Source organism: Cladophialophora immunda (genome assembly GCF_000835495.1).
Source record: "Cladophialophora immunda strain CBS 83496 unplaced genomic scaffold supercont1.1, whole genome shotgun sequence".
Classification (NCBI taxonomy): Eukaryota; Fungi; Ascomycota; class Eurotiomycetes; order Chaetothyriales; family Herpotrichiellaceae; genus Cladophialophora; species Cladophialophora immunda.
Window position 1 is genome coordinate 4,528,969 of NW_015622541.1, and position 18,233 is coordinate 4,547,201.

At 53.7% G+C, this 18,233-nt stretch overlaps 7 protein-coding genes across 7 annotated transcripts; 2 read left to right on the forward strand and 5 right to left on the reverse strand.

The window, feature by feature from the left end:
* Positions 1-386: 386 nt before the first annotated feature.
* On the reverse strand, positions 387-1,962 carry PV07_01320 (uncharacterized protein). Its single transcript, XM_016387831.1, has one exon. It carries the CDS (start codon positions 1,754-1,756, stop codon positions 806-808), a length of 951 nt encoding a protein of 316 aa, XP_016254759.1. The 5' UTR covers positions 1,757-1,962; the 3' UTR covers positions 387-805.
* An 850-nt stretch (positions 1,963-2,812) lies between these two features.
* PV07_01321 (uncharacterized protein) lies at positions 2,813-5,156 on the forward strand. The gene is made up of 2 exons (XM_016387832.1): positions 2,813-4,746; positions 4,796-5,156. The coding sequence occupies exon 1, from the start codon at positions 2,942-2,944 to the stop codon at positions 4,730-4,732; it is 1,791 nt and encodes a 596-aa protein (XP_016254760.1). The 5' UTR covers positions 2,813-2,941; the 3' UTR covers positions 4,733-4,746; positions 4,796-5,156.
* PV07_01322 (uncharacterized protein) lies at positions 4,786-6,801 on the reverse strand. The gene has a single exon (XM_016387833.1). It carries the CDS (start codon positions 6,516-6,518, stop codon positions 5,811-5,813), a length of 708 nt encoding a protein of 235 aa, XP_016254761.1. The 5' UTR covers positions 6,519-6,801; the 3' UTR covers positions 4,786-5,810.
* Positions 6,802-7,479: 678 nt separating this feature from the next.
* Positions 7,480-10,584, forward strand: PV07_01323 (uncharacterized protein). Its single transcript, XM_016387834.1, has 2 exons — positions 7,480-9,438; positions 9,487-10,584. The coding sequence occupies exons 1-2, from the start codon at positions 7,666-7,668 to the stop codon at positions 9,739-9,741; spliced, it is 2,028 nt and encodes a 675-aa protein (XP_016254762.1). The 5' UTR covers positions 7,480-7,665; the 3' UTR covers positions 9,742-10,584.
* On the reverse strand, positions 10,521-12,162 carry PV07_01324 (uncharacterized protein). Its single transcript, XM_016387835.1, has one exon. It carries the CDS (start codon positions 11,927-11,929, stop codon positions 11,075-11,077), a length of 855 nt encoding a protein of 284 aa, XP_016254763.1. The 5' UTR covers positions 11,930-12,162; the 3' UTR covers positions 10,521-11,074.
* Positions 12,163-12,356: 194 nt separating this feature from the next.
* PV07_01325 (uncharacterized protein) lies at positions 12,357-16,307 on the reverse strand. Its single transcript, XM_016387836.1, has one exon. It carries the CDS (start codon positions 16,031-16,033, stop codon positions 12,716-12,718), a length of 3,318 nt encoding a protein of 1,105 aa, XP_016254764.1. The 5' UTR covers positions 16,034-16,307; the 3' UTR covers positions 12,357-12,715.
* A 234-nt stretch (positions 16,308-16,541) lies between these two features.
* Positions 16,542-17,945, reverse strand: PV07_01326 (uncharacterized protein). The gene is made up of 2 exons (XM_016387837.1): positions 17,185-17,945; positions 16,542-17,059 (listed from the first exon to the last, which is right to left on the reverse strand). Exons 1-2 carry the CDS (start codon positions 17,623-17,625, stop codon positions 16,673-16,675), a joined length of 828 nt encoding a protein of 275 aa, XP_016254765.1. The 5' UTR covers positions 17,626-17,945; the 3' UTR covers positions 16,542-16,672.
* Positions 17,946-18,233: the final 288 nt, after the last annotated feature.

The following is an 18,233-nucleotide window of genomic DNA, read 5'->3' on the forward strand; positions in this document are numbered from 1 at the left end:
TCCCTCGTTTTCTCCCTCATCTCTCCGACACGGCTCCTACTCCTCGCGTCACCCTCGAGGAGTTGTGAGGAGATGGTGGTCCGGCAAGAATGATTCGCATCCGGGTCCCGCTATCTCCAAGCGAATGATAGGTCGCCCCTTTCGGCGGCACAGCGCTCTTTACACCCTTTATGTCCGTGCCAGTTTCTTGGTGTGTTCGTGGGTTTTTCTAGTGGCTTTACTCAACTCTGCCACATGCCGAAAGACCAGGGGGCCCCCAGTTCGGCCATTGGGCGTTGGGAAAAAGCCGATGCTCAAAATATTACCTCTGATATTACTTGCATGGTTGATGCGCATACGGGGGTACATTGACTCGCCCGATCAGCAATCGAGTATTCACTCTTCTAGGATGGACTGTTTTCTGCACGGATATGCAGAAAAGATTGTAACCGAGCGAGTCTCACGTCCACCAACAAGCTGGTTCATTTCCCGGTTACATGCACTAAGTTTACCGGCAGAGGATAACCAGAGTTCATCGTGATACCTAAATATTCAGCTCACGTTCATTGTGCGACATTCCCGCGTAGACTCATGCACCAGCCCACCGTCAGCAGAGGCGTGTCTCGACTTTCCAAGAATTCCGGTAAACATTTGCCAAAAACCAATGCGCCCTTTGTTTTGAGAGGATCACCGTGTCATCGCGTCCATGGCGTCGTGAGCAAAAGCAAGCAAAAGTTCCTCCCTGACTACCCCAGCGCCGTGCTCAAGAACCCACCTCGTGCAAGAGCAATTGTAGCCCAGCTAAAGCAGAAATGAGGAGACCAGATCAAGCCTTGACGCCTTTCTTCCCTTTCTTTGCATTTTTCTGAAACAACTCCTCTGGCGGTTCATCCACGGCCTTACGCTTGCCCTTCTTCGCGCCACCCCCGTACTTCGCCTCCAGATCGTCGAAGAAGTTCTGAGCCCTGCTCTGCTGACGCTGTTGAATCAGAGCCTGAAGAGCATCATTGTCGTCCCCTCCTGTCTTGGATTTCTTTTTGCCAGAGCCTTTCTTGCCGAAGAGCTTTTCCGCGACTCCCAGCTCTTCAGCTAGTTCTCTCGCCTCCGCTTCTTCTTTCTTTGCATTTGCCTTCCTCCGTTCCCGACTTTTCTTGTCTTCCTTTGTGTACCGACTATATGCCTCCACCTCGCCTTGGGCGATAGCCTCATCAATGATCTTTCTGAACCGGTCCTCGTCCGCAACAACGTCACTGCACATGACACTCTCAAAGACTGCGTCCATATCGCCCTCACCCTGCTCATATGCTGCCAACACGTCGTCTTTCTCTTCTTCGCTGCCTTGATATTCCTTCTTGACTTGCTCAATCATATCACCTCTTACCACGTTCTCGGTCTGCTCCCGAAAGAAATCTACCCAGTTGAAATCATCGTCGTCAATGTTGGCGCTCTCAGCCGTGTTTCCTGTGGCATCGTAGCGTTTGCGTCGGCGCTCGTCGCTGAGGATGGCATAAGCAAAGGCGATTTGCTGAAAGGCTTTGTGTGCGTCTTCGCGCTCTTCAGGGAGAGCTTTGTCTGGGTGGTGTTTGAGAGCGAGTTTGCGGTAAGCAGATTTGATTTCGTCGGATGTAGCAGTCTCAGAGACATGCAGAACAGCGTAGGGATCGATCTGGGATGGAGCGTCTAGAGTGAGATCTTCTCCTCCCTCTGAGTGATTTCCGCTATCATCAGGCTCAGAGGCCTGAGCGGGCTGCGGCTTCGACTTGGCTTTTCGAGGCATGATGAGGAGAGGAAGCAGCGGAACGTCGAATGCGGGTGATTCGAGGTATACAGACGGATGAAACGAGACAAGAGAGAGTGTGTAGATTAGACGAAGCGGTAAGGGAAAGATCTTATATGCAAGACAATCAGAAATTTAAGGCTGCAGTGAAAGGAAGTCGAGATTGAAGTTCAAGTTGGCAACAGGAAAGGTCCAGTGAAGGTCCACGTGAAGGTCAATCCGCAGGACGCGCCGCGCTCGAGAGCGTGTTTTTTTTCCGATTTCCAGCGATCGACGTCATCGCTGAGCCTGTTCCTCTGGTTAGTTCATAGCAGATACCTCTATTACTGACAGTGCTCGAGAGCTAGGCAATAATAGGAACCTAATAGGTACTACTGGGCATCCATTAACACTAGCTAGGAAATCAGTAGCATTTCCCCCTGCGGAATTTGCAATACTCCTCAATAGAGTACTTGTAGCTCGACCAACTGGTCTAACCTCCATCCCAGCTTGCCTTGACAAACCCTCATCCATGTTCCCCTCTTTTACCTCTCTTCTGGATTGCCATGGCCCTAGAGAAAAACCAAGAGAAAAAGGCTCCCGTGAGAGTGCCTCAGGGCGCCCACAGCATGTGCGTCTGCAACCCAACGTCTTCCCTTCGAGCGCACCATTGGGTCCTTTGCTGTTCCCTGCCTCAACCCGTCTCCATCTTCCTCGAGCGTGGCACATGGTCGGACCGCCCTCAATCGAGGATTTATAACCTAGAGCTCGTGTTCAATCAAGCTTGTGTGATCTTGGCCGCATTTCCCTAATGCTTCGGTCACAACAACTGACCTCTAATCCCTCACTTTGGCACGCTTGCAGGTGCTGCGCGTCTTGGCCTCACGCCGCTGACAAAGGGATGACCATTCCACCACTGGAAGCGGAACAGACTCTCCATCGTGTATGGTCCGTTGGTGAGAGGAGCTGGCGAAGCTCTTGGTCCGATGCATTCGTTGCTGGAGCCAATTTTGATCTCCTAGAGGCTCGGTTTTACAAGGTGAAGTATTCCCCTATAAAAGTCCTACCATGGCTCAAGTTTCGTTCCCGTTCATATGCTGCTGCTCCTCATACACCACCCAGTCCTGTTTCACTGCTGGTAAAATTGCTCCCAGCACTTCCTACTTAGAAAGAAATCATTTGGTGAGACATTGAACTTTGCACAGAATGATTCAGTCACCTGTAGGTCCCCCGGGCTTCGGAGAGCGCCGTGTAGGACCACGTGGCAACGTCACGTCGTTGAGGCAGACAAGGCTGTCCAAGAATCTGCAGTCTGGAAAAGCCGAGCGCAAACAACATTGCGACAATCCAGGGGTGAGCAAAACGGCCAAGGAGCCAGCTCCCAACTTCATGTTCATCCCCATGTCGGCTGCGCCTGGAGCAAGAGCCAAAATCCAACCGGAGCTTCGAGCTTCGGCCAAAGCACATGTGATGCATGACTATCAGCGGAAGACTGCCCAGCAAAGAAATACGCAGTGGAAAATGTCGACCCCGACCACGTATGCCATTGCGCCAAAAGAGCCATTGCCAGGGCTCCTTTCCCCGGAATCAGCTGTCCAGCCTTTGGTCATGCGCGAGCGATTGACGATTCGGCCAAGGAGAAAACCGCGCACTTCAACAACCGAGTTATCATCTTCCGACGAATCTGCTCAATCAACCCAGGAGACGCTTTCTCTTACGCTGTCAGATAGAGCGGCCTATTCGCAGTTCATCCCCTACAATCCGCCCGCGATTTCAAGGCAACCGCGCGGCAGCAACCTCATGGACGTCTTCTCCACTCTGCCAATCCATGTCCAACCCTGGGACGAAACGTTGATTACACGATGGCTCAATTACGACCGTATCCCGTGGTGCCCGGTCAACGGACAGTCTCAATGGGTACCCTTCGTCACCAATTCACCGATGCTCCTGCACACCAACTTGTATTCCTGGGGGATGCATTGGCACGGCAAACTGACCGGCATCAACCAAGACATCTTTCTATACCAGAACCCTCGGATCCTGGAACACAAGATTGCGGCCATCCAAATGATCAATGCGCACCTGCTATCCTCGGCTGCTGTCACGGACGAGGCCCTCGCCGCAGTGTCCATGTTCATCAACGTGTCGATGCAATTCCTGAACCGGGACGAAGCTGCGAGGCACATGGCCGGCCTGGAGGCCTTGGTGAAGCTCCGAGGAGGGCTCGACGGCCTCGCCAGGCTGGGCACGGTCGGGGTTCTTCTACAGCGAATCATCACGTGGAACGATCTTTTCTTCGTGGAACTCTTTGGGGGAACGCTACGCTTCTCGCTTCTGCCGCGGTGGGAGGAGGCGTGGAAGGCGCTCTACGCCCCCATTGCCGACGATCCGGTCACGCACCTTGAACCGCTCCAGGCACGCTTTGCAGGCGACCTCGCGCAGGAGATCACGACGCTGCTGCGCGAGATCCAGATTGTGTGCAACGACGTCCAAGCGCGACCTCTGGCGACGCTGACAACGACTGAAAGGACACTGCGACACGACAATCTCTTCCGTTTTGAACGCCGGCTGTGTCTTGCAACGCGGATCACGACGATCCAGGAGCACGTGTACACGAATCTGCAGGGCGGCAGCGACCCCATGTGGCGGACCGTTGCCTACGCCGCGTTGATGTATGTTCACCACCACATCCGCGGACACGCCTTGCACTGGTCCCAGTTTCCGGCGCTGGTTGTGCAACTGCGCAACGAGTTGTCGTTTGTCCAAGCTGGCAGCTGGGAGGCGGTGCCGGCGCTGCAGTTGTGGGTCCTCGCGGTGGGTAGCTGGGTGAGTCAGTGCGAGCCGTGGATTGTGGCCCTGCTCGCGGACGCTTGCCGAGCGCAAGGCTGTACGACTTGGGATGACTTCGACGGGATACTGAGGCAGTGCGTGCACATCGGGCGAGAGGACGAGCAGAAGTTCAGGATCGTGTGGGAGGGTGTGACCAGATTGCTTTGACTGGAAAACAAGGAGTTAGGGTCTGATGTTCGCTTGTGAAACAATTTTTCTAATGCGCATTAGGTGTTCCTTCATAGTCAGCTCTTGAATGCTCGCAACCAACTATCTTGAAAACCTGCACCCGAAACGCTATCTACGTCGTCATGCTTCCGAGTTCTCTCTGAAGAGGCTGTCGGGATCACAGTATACCATTTCCCATGTCATTAAGAGGTCGGCTGCCCAGGGGGCGGTAGATAAGATGGCGACCGAGAAGGGGATGTTTATGCACAGAAGACTATCCAGACTGCTCGGAAGAACCCCATAGATGTTTTTGGAGTCATGTCTCTCTTGAAGGAAGGAAAGGTAGCCATCTAGATGATGTGTGGATCCTTCCGCCTCCACATATGGCAGCGTCCGAGAACCTCTTGAATCTGTTATTTTGTTCTGATCTCATCTTAGACGTGGGCGGACATTTAGAACGTGAGGCTGCGTAACAGGGATGCCTATCGATTCTTCTGGTGCAGCTTCTTTGCCATTTCCGCCGCGCATAATACTTGATCTTACTGAGACCCTGATGATCCAGAAGTTTTCTTCGATGACTCTCGGAAAGACATCTTCGGGTAGCCTCATTACACCAGGCCTTTCCAGCGTTCATTCGGCGGTGCGAAACCTGCCAGCGAGGAGTCTCGTCCTCGGAGGCTTTCCCTGCGTTAACGGCTTCGTTTTGTCCTACCCGAACGTGTCATCGTGCCGTTAGCTGGGTAAATTGGTCTTTTGGCTCATTACTGTCCACTGAGGACTGAGGCACCGGCAAACCCGGTCCTGTCGAGATTTGCAACCTCTGCGCAGCATGTGAAGTCTGTAGCGTTCCTTCTCAACAGATTTGCCGCTCCGTAGAGCGTCTTTGCGGCTCATCCACGTCCTCCAGACCTTCTCTTTGAGAGCGAGATATAGCTGGAATCCCCAAATTCAGGACTGGTTCTGTAGTATTTGGATTTGTCCAATCAGCGGTGGTCGAAAGCCGCTGATCAGATAAATCTGGCTCGAGGCCACCACTAGCCCCATGGGTAGAAAGTTCGACCAGTCGTGCACGAATTTGTTATCCAAACAAATTCCCCACAATCACAAACAAAGTAGCCATAAAGTGCACAAACATCGAGGCAGGGCTCAAACCGGGAGCATTGTTGGATCCCACCAGGATCCCAGAAACGGTGGAAAATGCGCTGGCAGCACCAGAAGTGACGGTGGAGAATGCTCCGCTAACCACTGAAGTCACAGTCGAGTAGACGCCAACCACTCCAGAGGTCACAGTTGAACAAACTCCACCACCACAAGCGCCGGTATAGATGGTGGTTATCGTACTGACGCTGTTTGGATGGGTAGTAATGGTGACAATGCTATAGGGCGCCGTGGTAACAGTAGCACCGCTGTTAGGAACAGTGGTGACAATGATGATCCCCCCGCCAGTGACCACAGTAGTCGACGGCGCAGGGACAGGGGTCGGCGTTATTGTGATGGTAGATGGATGTACGGTAGTTGTTTGAAGGGTAGGCGTTGGCTGAGGGGTCGAGGGGTAATAAGGAGAGGAACCATCGCAGACCTGACCAGCCGGGCAGCAACCTGGCTCACCATTACGGTTTTGCCAGTAACAAACATTGGGATAAGGGCAGCAGATTTGTTCAAATGTGCTGTCGCCCGCACAGTATGGATTTTGATCCGTGCCACAGGAATTCTGAGCCGCCGTAGAGCGTGGGCCCAACGCAGAGAGGAGTGTCACAATGACCGCAAACACGTAGGAGCCGGCCATCCTGGCGCTGGGCGAGATCTGGAGGGGGGAATGTCAGCCATGGTGAAAAATGGGAAGGCTGGGAATATTTGTAGCATTCTCGGAGGCGCATGGAAGTTGAGAGCTGGCATGAATCGGAGCTAGAACAGCAGGTCAGCAGCTGCCTCACGAGGACAGACAGGGTTTGAGCTTCCTCAGGCTCCGGATATATTCAGGGCGTTGTCGACATCAGCCTTGGAGGAGCTCTGACGCTTGTACCTCGTACGCCGTTACTAGAAGAAGTTGGCATCAAGGGCGAAAGGGGCCAATGACGGTGCTGAAGAGGGTTGCTGTGTGCAATCTAAGGAGCTGGAGGTGCATGAAGCCACAGGCATTATGACGGCAGGGTTCGCCAAGGGAGGATTGGCATCAGTGTAATCGGGGGTGGTGGATGATGGCTAGAGGCTGCCTCGGCTGGTGGCATGCATGACATGCTCTTGAAAGGAAGCTACAGGTACTGTCAATTGGTTAAAGGTTGGCCAGCAGCCAGTTAATGAGGGTACGGGGATAGGGTAGGGCTACTCGTCAGCTGCCCAGTCGCCCACCTCCACTGGTGCCAGTAGCACCTGAAGCTTAGGCATCTCTTATCGATAAACCAAGGCGTCCGTCACTAACCCCCCGTCCCCCCCCCCCCCAAGCCCGGCCGCGCCCCCCACCAACTGCGTCCCTTCCCGTCGGACATGCACCTTTTCAACGCATCGTGCCCGCGTCGTCGTCGAGGTCAACAATGTCTTTGCCAATCCCTCTCTGACAAGATCCCAGATGCGCTCGGCCATGCCTTGTGTGTGCACGCGCAGGTTTACATACGAGCTGGGACACGGCCATCTCCTTGCTGATGCCCCATCCGCTTCAAAACCACTCAATTTGACTCCTGGGCAGAGGCTGTGCCTGCTTGATTATTGGTCGCCAGCCATTTGTCCCGCCTGCGGCCAAGAGTGTCAATCCCACTGGCAAGCGCGGGCGATCGATTTGGTCGGCCACAGAAACCACGAACCATCTCGCTGTCCATTGCTCCTAGCATTCACTCCATGAGGGCACACATACGACATCTGTCCTATCCCTGTTGTAAGTCAGTCGTATTGTTCTATCCTCTATTTCCACAGAGAGTTCCTTTCACCACTGTGACACCATGGATCGACCGCCTTCGAGGTCGCGAGCTCCCATGAGCATGGAGGCCTTGCTTGATGAAGAAAACAGAGAAGTTCTAGCTGCCCTTGATCGAAAACGACCCTCCAGTCCCATTCCCAGGTTCAAACCTCCTAGGACCGCCACTCCGCCGCCCGTCCGCAGCATGCTTGACGTCGACTCTCCGACTCCGCGACATGGCTCCATAGCGGGCATCGGTGTTGGAGTCACGAGTCCCAATTCATCTAGAAAGCCGGCCAAAGAACTCGATCCCTCAGACCCCAGTAGCTGGACCTCTCCTCATTCCAGCAAACCGAGCTCCCCCGTCCTCACCAAGACCTCTCCAGTGACCACGAGACAGCGGAACTCGTCAGAGACCGAACGGCCGGTGGGGTTGCCAAAGATACAGGCGGACGAGAAGCGAGGATTCGAGCAAAATTATCAGTTTGATATCTCCTCAATACCTTCATCTTCATCTGCATCGCGCTCTTCCCCGGATAACAAGAGACCACGTGAGGGTTCTGGCTCCGCCATGGCCGCTGCTTTGTCCGGGGATCTCGCTTCCCTCCATGTAGGCGTCCCAGCAGGGGGCCATGGAAGACATAATTCCACCGTGGGTGTCGGTGCTAGCTCAAGATCTCCATCCTCACGCATTCGGAAGCCTGAACCCCCAAAAGCAGGATTCCTCAGCCCCACCAGTCCATCAGGTCCCTTAACGACGAGATCCGGAACTGTTGTGGACGATCAGGCGCATCTTCGATTGTCGTCAGGTAGCTTCTCGACTGCAACCGAAGATTCAGAAGAAGGATTTGATCGTTTCACCAAGGACCGTGTTGCGGGTGAAGAGGATGCTGTGGACGACAGTGACGAGGATGTCTTGTCTCCCAGTAGTGATGAAGACGAGACTAGGGGTCGGTCGGAAAGACGAAAACTGTCAGCCACCACGGCAGCCACCGATGCAAAGTCCTCTGCCACGAATGGTGCTTCATCACCTGAGGGTGTCAAGAGAACCTCGCACTCTCAACAATTCGTCAGGTCGCTACTTGAGCCATCCATTTCCATTACCAGTCCCACAGGAGAAAATGTGACAGATCAGAAAGGTGACACGGGTACACCTATTAGACGGTCGTCTGTGACATCGGCTGAGGAAGATGATGATGAGGAAGCCGCCATCAGGAAGGCCAAAACTCTGGCGTTGAATATATCACCACTTGACTCCACCGTGGCCGACCGGCATGTGCGAATCATTCTGCGCGGGAACTGGGCGCATTTCTACCAAGAGTCGGAGGTCGGCAAAAGGACGGCAAGACTCTATCTCCTTTGCAGTGATCAAAGCGTTGAAGCAAGCTATGCCATGGAATGGGTTGTAGGCACCATGATGAGGGATGGTGATACTCTCCTTGCCATCTACGCAATTGAGGATGAAAGTTCTGGGAAGACTACCGAAGCCGAAAGAGAGATTCTGACAGCCGAAGGTAGCAAGGCTGGAAAAGACGCTTCCGCCGTCATGCAGACTCTGACCCGCCAGACAACACAGGGAGGTGGCACCAGTTTCGGATTAGGAAAGGAATCACAGTATATCCCCGCCACTGAAGTCGAGAGCCTTACTGGCAGTGTCGACGCAAGAAAAGTCTCTAAGAAAGAAATGGAGCGTTTAAAAGCTATCGAGGGCTTGACACAGGATTTTGTCAAGTTGGTCCGCAAGACGACACTGCAAGTGAGATGCATGGTCGAAGTCATACACTGCAAGAGTCCAAAACATTTGATTCTTGGAGCGGTTTGTTCCCCTAACCTTTATACATGACCATTTCTGACCTTCTCCTAGATTGACGAGCTCGACCCAACTCTCTGCGTCGTGGGCACGCGTGGCCGCAGTTCTCTGAAAGGCGTCCTCCTTGGATCCTTCTCCAACTATCTTGTCACCAAATCCTCAGTGCCAGTCATGGTTGCGCGCAAGAAAATGAGGAAGACCCACTCGAACACCCGCATCAGTAGCTCTAAAGTACGTTTAACCAACAATTTGATGGCCAGCCATCTTCCCCCCAAACGACGAGGCTTGCAACAAGCGAGAATTGATTAGCGGTCAAAAAATGGTGCACGGCAGGGACATCCAGAGCAGAAACCAGCCGAGTCACCAGCCAAAAAGAAACAGAAGAAGCGCAAGATTGACTGGAAGGAGCGAGAAGCCAAGCTACAGGAGCAGCAGGGGAGGATTGATTAGCAATCAGAAAAGGAGAACCAGAGAATGCAATGGGAGGCGAGTCAAGCCGAGTGGGAAAAAAGGAGGCAGAACAGTGGCGACGACAAGGGCAAGAGGACGGGAGCGGTCGAAGATATCGAAGCCGGCAGCGGGCAGCTCATGGAAACAAAGCAATTGGAACGCACGGATTCTAATGACTCATTACTCCCTAAGTTGTCTGTCGAAGCCGTGCAAGAAGCGGCGACCACTTCGAGTCTATTGCGGAAGAAATTGTCCATCGCACACCTTTTCAGTCCAATGTTCATGTCTCGACCTGACAGCTGAGACACAATGGAATGGCACGAGAGATGTTAATGGCGGCATTCTCAGCATACAGACTGTTATCTAGTTATGAACAGGGCGGAAGAGATCCGTCAGCGGGACGTCTGGCCACCAGAGTTAACATCGGACGAGGATATGTCGAGGATCTAGAGACGCAGCGACAGCGGAGCACAAGCGTTAGCATGACAGAAAGGATCAACGGCGCACCCAGGGCCGACGGTCGAAGATTGGAAATGACGATTGTGAATGAATGTTATGATAGTCGATAGTGGTTGCTGGGCGAAAGGGAACAGTGTTCAAACGCTTCTGCTTCGACACAGACGCCCAGCTGGAGTAATATAGCACAAAGCAGCATGAAAACAAAGCAATGCAAGACAATCAACGGCGATGCACAACTTCAACATTCGATTCTGTCCATTCAAACGTGTCTGTCCGTTGGAGCAATAGATGTGTATCTCTGATTGCTGTGTTAGAGCATTTCGTAGCCGCTTCATCGCCGTCATAAACGGTTCTTCATCGTTGCATATTTGCCCTGTCTTCCCTCATCCGGTCCAGCATTTAGAAACCAGAGTCCAAGGGTGCTGACTGGACTGACACCTCGACTTTGCCGGTCTCGCGTTGGGAAGAGCAGGGCCACCGGCACTGGCACCGGTACGGCACCGGTATCAGGGAACAAGGGAATGGCTTAACCACCAAAAGTTTGTGCTGGCGTCCCAGAAGACGGTGATGTCGTGGTGACTCCCTCGAGCCAAGCTCGTTGTCGCCTTTCTCCTCTCGCTTACTCCGCCCTGGATTCCTCCCATCGGGAAGTAAAACGGGCGTTCGGAACAATGGGGGGAAAAGGGGGGGAGGATCGAAAAAGAGAAAATGTCGAGTCCGTCCCCTTCCTCGGTCACTGCGGGACGTCGACCTCCATCATCCTCTTCTTGGGATTCCGGGGCAGCGCCTCCTGCCGCCGTCTCTCCTCGGGCGAGATGTCGTCGACATTCGTGGGCCCCTGCGCGTGGCTGTGCGTGGGCGTGTCTCTTGAAGATCCCCCCTCTTCCTTCACCACAACGACATGTCCCTCCTTGGCCACGCGGAGGATCTCCTCCTCCATCCCCGCCACGTATTCCCAGGGCACGCCGGCGGCGTCCAGCATCTGCAGGCTCTGCGAGTCCTGCACGAACGTGCCGGGCTCGCGGGCCCCGAAGACGACCTTCCTGATGCCGCCGCCACCGCCGCCGCCGGTCGCCGCTGTCGGGTCCCTCGTCGCGACGATCCGCTGCACGCACGGCGTGTTCCCGCTGAGCCGCTTCCCGCACGGCTCCAGCGTCGTGTACAGGTAGACGTTCCTCTCCGGCGTGAGCACGCGGCGGCCCAGCAGGGCCAGGTCCGAGGGCGACGAGGACAGGGACGGGGAGGTCGAGGTCGACAGGATACCGTGCGCGTGCGCGAGTTTCGTCAGCGCGTTCTGCTCCGCGTGCGTGTTCCCCTCGAGCTCCAGCGTGTATCCCGTCGACAAGACCTCGCCTTCCATCACAACATCGTTCTCGTTCTGTGCTTCTCCTCCTCCAACTACCCCTTCTTTTACATTGGATGTCGTGGCGGCCCCGTCGGAGCCGGTGCTAGGTGACGCAGCGAACGACACGATCACGCATCCGACCCGGAAGTTCGTGGGCTTCGGCGGCGACTGGCGTGCAAGGGACAGGGCCTGTCGCAGGTAGTGCAGGTGCGTGGCCTGCGAGGGTTCCGAGGCGGGGGCCATCGCTGCCCGGGTTTGCAAGGACGGTGGCTAAGTTGTGTAATGTAGATCTGGCCGGGGAACTTTGCAGGGGATCGAAGATATTGACAAGCACCTGGTCTGCAAGGATGCAAGGACAGATAGATGGTCGTCTTGTCATGGATCGGCCTTCATCTGTGGAAACGTAGAGAAGATAGTCTGGCACACACTAACGCCTCTAGATTAGTCGGGGGTCAGCATACTCGCTGTGTTTTGTGCTACGCAATGCGAAACGGTGCGATTCCCAGAGACGTCAATGGCTCATGGCAAATGCGGGGAAGTGGACGAGGCTGAAAGTCTGGTGAGGCTGAGATGTGGCACCCCGCATCAACGAGGCTGGGTCGCATCTTGATATCAGGTCAAACCGGTCCCTAGTCTTGACCGCAAAGGTAGAAATAGATAGTAAATAGGTCCCTTTTATACATCGCTCTCCCGCTTATTTACACGCAGAATGAAAATAGTGGTATCTTCTGTCCTTTGAGCCCAAACGCCGCCTGTGGCTGCTTTCCATTGTCCGCCACGATTTTCCAGCCCTCCTTGCAACTGTGGTTCTTCCCTAGCTTCTGATTGCGTCCGAACCATGTTCCGTTCAACTGAAATGAAGAAAAGGGAAAGAAACAACCCTCCATGCCAATCCGAGATCACATACTAAAAAGCCCAAGTCTCAGACATCAAGAAAGATCCCGTCATAACTCCATGCCCAAAAGGACAAGTCCTGCGCTTCCCCAGGTGAAACAGACCAATACCCGAAAAGAAAACAACCAACGAGATTCATACATTGGACCCCAGTATATCCTTGCTGCCCGAAGCTGTTGTCGGAGATTGAGTCATACTTGATCCCTCCAACAAAACCGCCAACTGATCAACTTCGCTCTCTGTCACAACTTTTGCTTTGTCACTGGTATTTGCTGCTCGAGCATCTTGCTGTTGTCCCGAGGGCGTTCTGTTCTTCCTCTCCTGAAGTATCTTCAACAGCCCGGAAATTTCAAACTCTAGATCATCCAGATCAACTGCCTCTTTACTGAGGGTCAACTTTTTCTTATATATCTTGAGCATCCGTGTCGCCTGATCGGTTGCCATGGCCATACTGCCAAAATCGGATGCTTGGCTCATACTCTGCCGGCGGCCTTGAGCTGCTGCTTGAGCCCGCAGATCAGAAGGCACCGAAGGCGGTCTTCGCAATCGCCCATTGTTGGCTTTTTGCCGCAGTTTCGGAGTGCTCGGCATCGAGACGGCCGTTGCAGGCGGCGATGGCGAGCGCTCTGCCAATGGTGTTCTTTTAGACTCGATGTCTTTGCTGATGTCTGCTCGAGACCTTTGACTTCTTAATTTCGATGGCCCTCTTGGCGGCGGAGAAGGTGAACGTCGCATCTCTGCTTTCTCACCACTGGGTGAATCGCTGTGCTCGGTAGGAAACCCGGTCTTCCTACTTGGCGTTTCTTCAAGGTCTTCGAGGGACGTCGCAAGAGCAAGTCTTGACGTCTTCCGCTGCAATCGCACCGGCGACAGAGACCGAGGAGTAGAAGGTGACGCTTGCCCATTCGCCCCTAGGAGTTCCGTTATATCACTCTTTGTCAAAACCTTTCTCAATGGCGGAAGTGATGACGGCGTGGGTTTAGCCACCTCGGTTTCGTCAGCAACCAGTCCCAAGCCTCCAGCCTGTCCTTGTGAGATGCTTGGCGTGAGTAATAGAGGTGCTATCTTCGAGATGCTCCAGATCATGATGGTGCCGTCCAAGCCAGTGCTTATGACCGTACACCGAGAACCGGGACTCGAATTATTGGGCTGTTCAAGGAGGGCGATATCACTCACTCCCTCCGTATGTCCAGATTCTCGCGCTAGAAGTGTGAAATTCCTCTCATTGTAGACCCGGATAGATTTGTCCATGGAGCAGTATCCGATCAGCATCTTTTGATCTCCATTGTCTGGGATCGACGAGCAGACCATAGAATTCAAAAAAACGGTATCATCGGTTTCCACATCGCCGACCTTGAACGACTCGAGCAATGTGCCTGTGGAGATATCGACATTTGTAACACGACGGTCCATGGTCGACACGATCAAGGTGTTTCCAGATGCCATCGCCATCGACAGCGGTGTGCCTTTGAGTGTTAAGACCTTGGTAGCGAGATAGGCCACAGCTTTGACACCATGGGGCTGTCGCAGCATTCGCTCGCGAATGACCAGAGACCGATCTGTAGAACAAGACAGTAATTTCTCGCCGTTCTGAATGAACATCACTTGATTGACGGACCCAACGTGGTCATCCATCGTCTGTAGGAGCTCAAAGGAATCGCTGTTCACGTGGAACAACTGTATCATCCGGTCTCTGCTGCATGTCGCAACAAGCGATCCAGACTCAAGAACGTCGATCGAGGTGATCTCTGCGCTGTGTGCCCTGATTGTGTGTGCAATTTGCCAATCGTGGCTCTTGATCAGTTTCAATAATCCAAATCGATCACCAGCGATGAAGATATCATGAGGGGAGAGAAAACGCATCTGGGTCAGCTCATTCTCAAACTCATCGTCTCGTGACTCAGCCGTGTCAGGAGGCAGACTCTCTTGCTTCAGTAGTGCGCCGCTGGAACTCCAGAACTTCACTTCTCCATTCTTCGAGTAGGTGAAAAAGTTGCCTTGGGCAGCAGACTCTGGAAGCGTCCGCACTCCTAGAATGACGCTTTTGTGAGCGGCAAATGTGGGTTGAAGGTTGTCCCCATCCTCCAAACCGCGACGCTGGATTTGCAAACAGCCATCATTGTTCAACGTAATCGTGTGGTTTGTGAGCGTCCCTATGGCCACTAAACTTCTCTCCGCCTGGTCAAGCAAGCCGAGCGAGCGTCGTATGGATGACAAGCGAGGTTTCCGCGACGAGAGCTTGGAAGGCGATTTACTCTCCTCTCTCCGCAACGTGTCAAAATTCTCGCTGTGCACCCCGTGGGGAGTGCCCACCAACAGTCTTCTGTCTTCCAGAATGAAGGCGATGGAGGTGATGGAGAAATCCAGCTTCTTTAGAACTTTGAGCTCCAGCACGTTCTGAGAGATGTCGACCAAACAAACTTGTCCAGTTTCCGTGCCAATGACGACGTTGATTTCGTCGACTGACACGGCACACGTAAACGTGCTGTCCACCATTGGCCCCAGCAAGACATTACGACTTTGCAACGGAACTGGTCCGGGGCTCGATAGGGATGCTTCGGATGGGCGATATCTCAATCTCCTGGCGGGTGACTGCTTTCTTGCGTCCTGTATTTGCCAGAGTCGAACGCATCTCGTGCCAACCGTTATCACATTATTGCCACACCAAGTCATATCAAAAATGTTGGCAGTGCACTTGTTGGCCGAGTGTAAACTCAATTGACCGGTTTTGACATTACAGGACCAGACGAACAAGAATCCGTCCTTGTAGTCGCCCAGAGTCGCCAAATGTTTCGTGTCTGAGCTGAAAGCTATGCATCTCAGGCCGTAGGTATGATCCGTGACGATGGAAGTAGGTACCTCACAGGAGGCTTCTTCGGCAGTTGAAAACAGGAGAACTCGAGGGTTGTAACCTGCTTCCCCGACTGCGAGCCAGTGGCCGTCACGACTCAGAGCCACGCAAGCTGCGGTTTTGATACGCTCCCTTGCGGTCCATGTCTGCCCGCCAGACTCTTCTAGCCATTCGCGGCCTGCGGGGCCACCGTTATATTCTTCCAGTCCCTTTCTGGGAGTAAACGTGCTGATCCTCCTCCTGGATGGCGTGGTTGATGGTGAGCTTTCATAGTGAGAAGTGGGTGGATTCAGTGAAACCGCAGTCGGTCGGGCCTTGAAATATCGGAGGATAGGTGTATCATCGGAACCGAGCCTCGCAAGCACCGCTACCGCTCCCGCGCAATAGGCGTACGAGCTTGTTCTCGGACAGCATGCCAGCCCACTCGGACCATTTGTCGTTGTCCCAATAACCCTCTGCAATTGCAGCGCATAGTCCGTAGAGCGAGCCTTGCGAGCAAGCCCGGTTCCGGCCTTGGGAATGGGCGAAGGAGTCGGGGTCGAGCGCAGGGAGGGGACTTGAGTGTTCAGCCGGCTTCGAAGACTGTAGGGCTGTGAGGACATGTTTCACATTGCTGGTCATATGCCGTTTCGGTGCGAAAGGGAAAGCATCGAGTACCGATAGTCGACAGGCAAAGTAGAGAGAGGAAAGGTCCACCCGCAATCGTCATGTATTCACAAATTATTTGGCGGTGTGGTCTGGTGCGAGTCGGATGACCGAGAAGCCGTGGATACCTCACCTCCCGCTGAAAGGACATTCATTCATCCATCGAGTCCGGAAAGCAACAAAAGCGAGCGAAACAACTCGAGGAAACGAGTCGGAAATGGTTGTTGTGCAGATCATTGATGGTGGTGGTGGTTGAACGCACTTTCGGCCCATCTCGTGTTTACATTCTTTCCCAATGTGGGAAAGATCGGGCAAGCCACATTTCTCAGCCTCATCGAGTCTTGGCTGTGGCGCCACATCTCCGTAGTCTCTTCAAGCACCGCGCAGTTACCATAATCTCATCTTATTATTCCCAATTCCCTGCGAATGCAAAAAGGTATATGTCGTGCCAGGAACAATCAGCTGCGGCGATTTTATGCGAAATTATTACATAGCTATGGTATCAACGGTAAATGTACAAAGGCATGGAATTGAGACTTCAACACTTCTCCCTTCATTCTCCTCCAATGCGAGGCAAGTGCGCGCATAAGCGCCGCTCAAGAGTTCTCAAAAAAGTCACTACCACAGTCATAAATAGCGGTCAACAGATCGACGACGTTCTCGGGGAACTCAATGATACTATCCAGTGTGAAGCTGAACGTCCCCGATATCGCCCAGGCTGCCTGCGATCCGCAAATGGTGGGCTCGGATCTCGTCACATCTGTGAGCCAATACACGAAGTTGTCGGCCTCAAACAGGAAAATGGGCGTCAGGAGCAGGATGGTCTCAGGCTCGTGTCGCAGAATCCATCGGAACAGCACCGTGAATTCGTACCAGTTTAATTCTTGCTGGGTGGCGGGAGCTGAGGCCAGCACATCGGCCTTGTCTGCTTTTGACCACTCAGTGGCAGTGGCCTCTGCCTCGCCCCAGGCATAGTCATGGTCCTACTGGATTGTCAGCAGTCGATTCGGCCAGCGCGGGCGATAGCGACAGGATTGAGGCTTGAGAGATACAAACGATGGTGCATGTCCATCTCTCGAAATCGCCCAAAACAAAAAAAGAGACTGACCTGTCGTGTTGCGAACGTGCCATCTCGCATTGCGATGAAAAAATCCCTCCACAATGTAGTGCCGGGATTTCCGCCCGTGTCTGTACTGAGACCCAGGGCCATGGCGCCACCGCGTTGGATTGCCTCGACAATGCCCGTGTCGACATAACTGATCCAGCTATTGGGCGCGCCGAGATTCTTGCTAATGAAGAAGGTGATGACCCCCTCAATGGCGCGGAATTGGTCGGCAGAGTTCAAGGGACCAAACCATTGACTCTCCATATACTGTACGAACGTCAGGCGTTCTTGCATGGTTGAAGACTGGATCTGGTCGAACGTGCAGCTGAGCGTCTGCTGACAAGCTGGCCATCCCGTTTGGCGCGTCTCCAGAGATGGTATTGCCGAGCCTGTGACCGTCGCGAGCAGAGGCATCGCTGCAAAGAGTGCTTTTGAGACACGCATGGTGCTTGGGAACCTTAGTATCGGCGTGGGAAAAGAAAGGACCACGATGGGACAGTTAATTCAACCCACGAAGACGGTATGTGCTTGTCAATAGGGAAGGGGACATGGTGAGTTATAGCCTGCACTACCTCCGTTGTCAGTCAATCCGATCATTTTGCGCCTCGACCAACAGAGAGGGTTCTGTATGCTGGCGACGTAAGCGAGAAGAAAGCAAGACAGAGGAAATTGCAACAACAGGGATTTTAGCGAAGGGTTCAAGTTCGTCTAAGAACCGATCTATGTCGGAGGACTTAGCGCGACAGCTAGTTCAGTTGTCGTGGGATTATGCAAAAGCAGCTGTCAACAACAGTGAGAGCAGGGGAGTGTCTCGAGAAGTCAGAGTTGAATGGGTTGTTTGAACAGGACACGGTCACTTGCCCCAGAAACTGAGGGTTTCGATCACGTAGCACAAAGAATGACGACTTCGCACGGTTCGGCCCCTCGGTACGGCGCGACTAAGGCGCGTGATAGGCGAGAACAGCTGCCCTGTGCGAGTCCCAATGCAAGCAAATGTGGCTGAAACACCCCAGGTTGGAGCTGCAGAGATCAGGGGGACAGGGGGGTGCAAG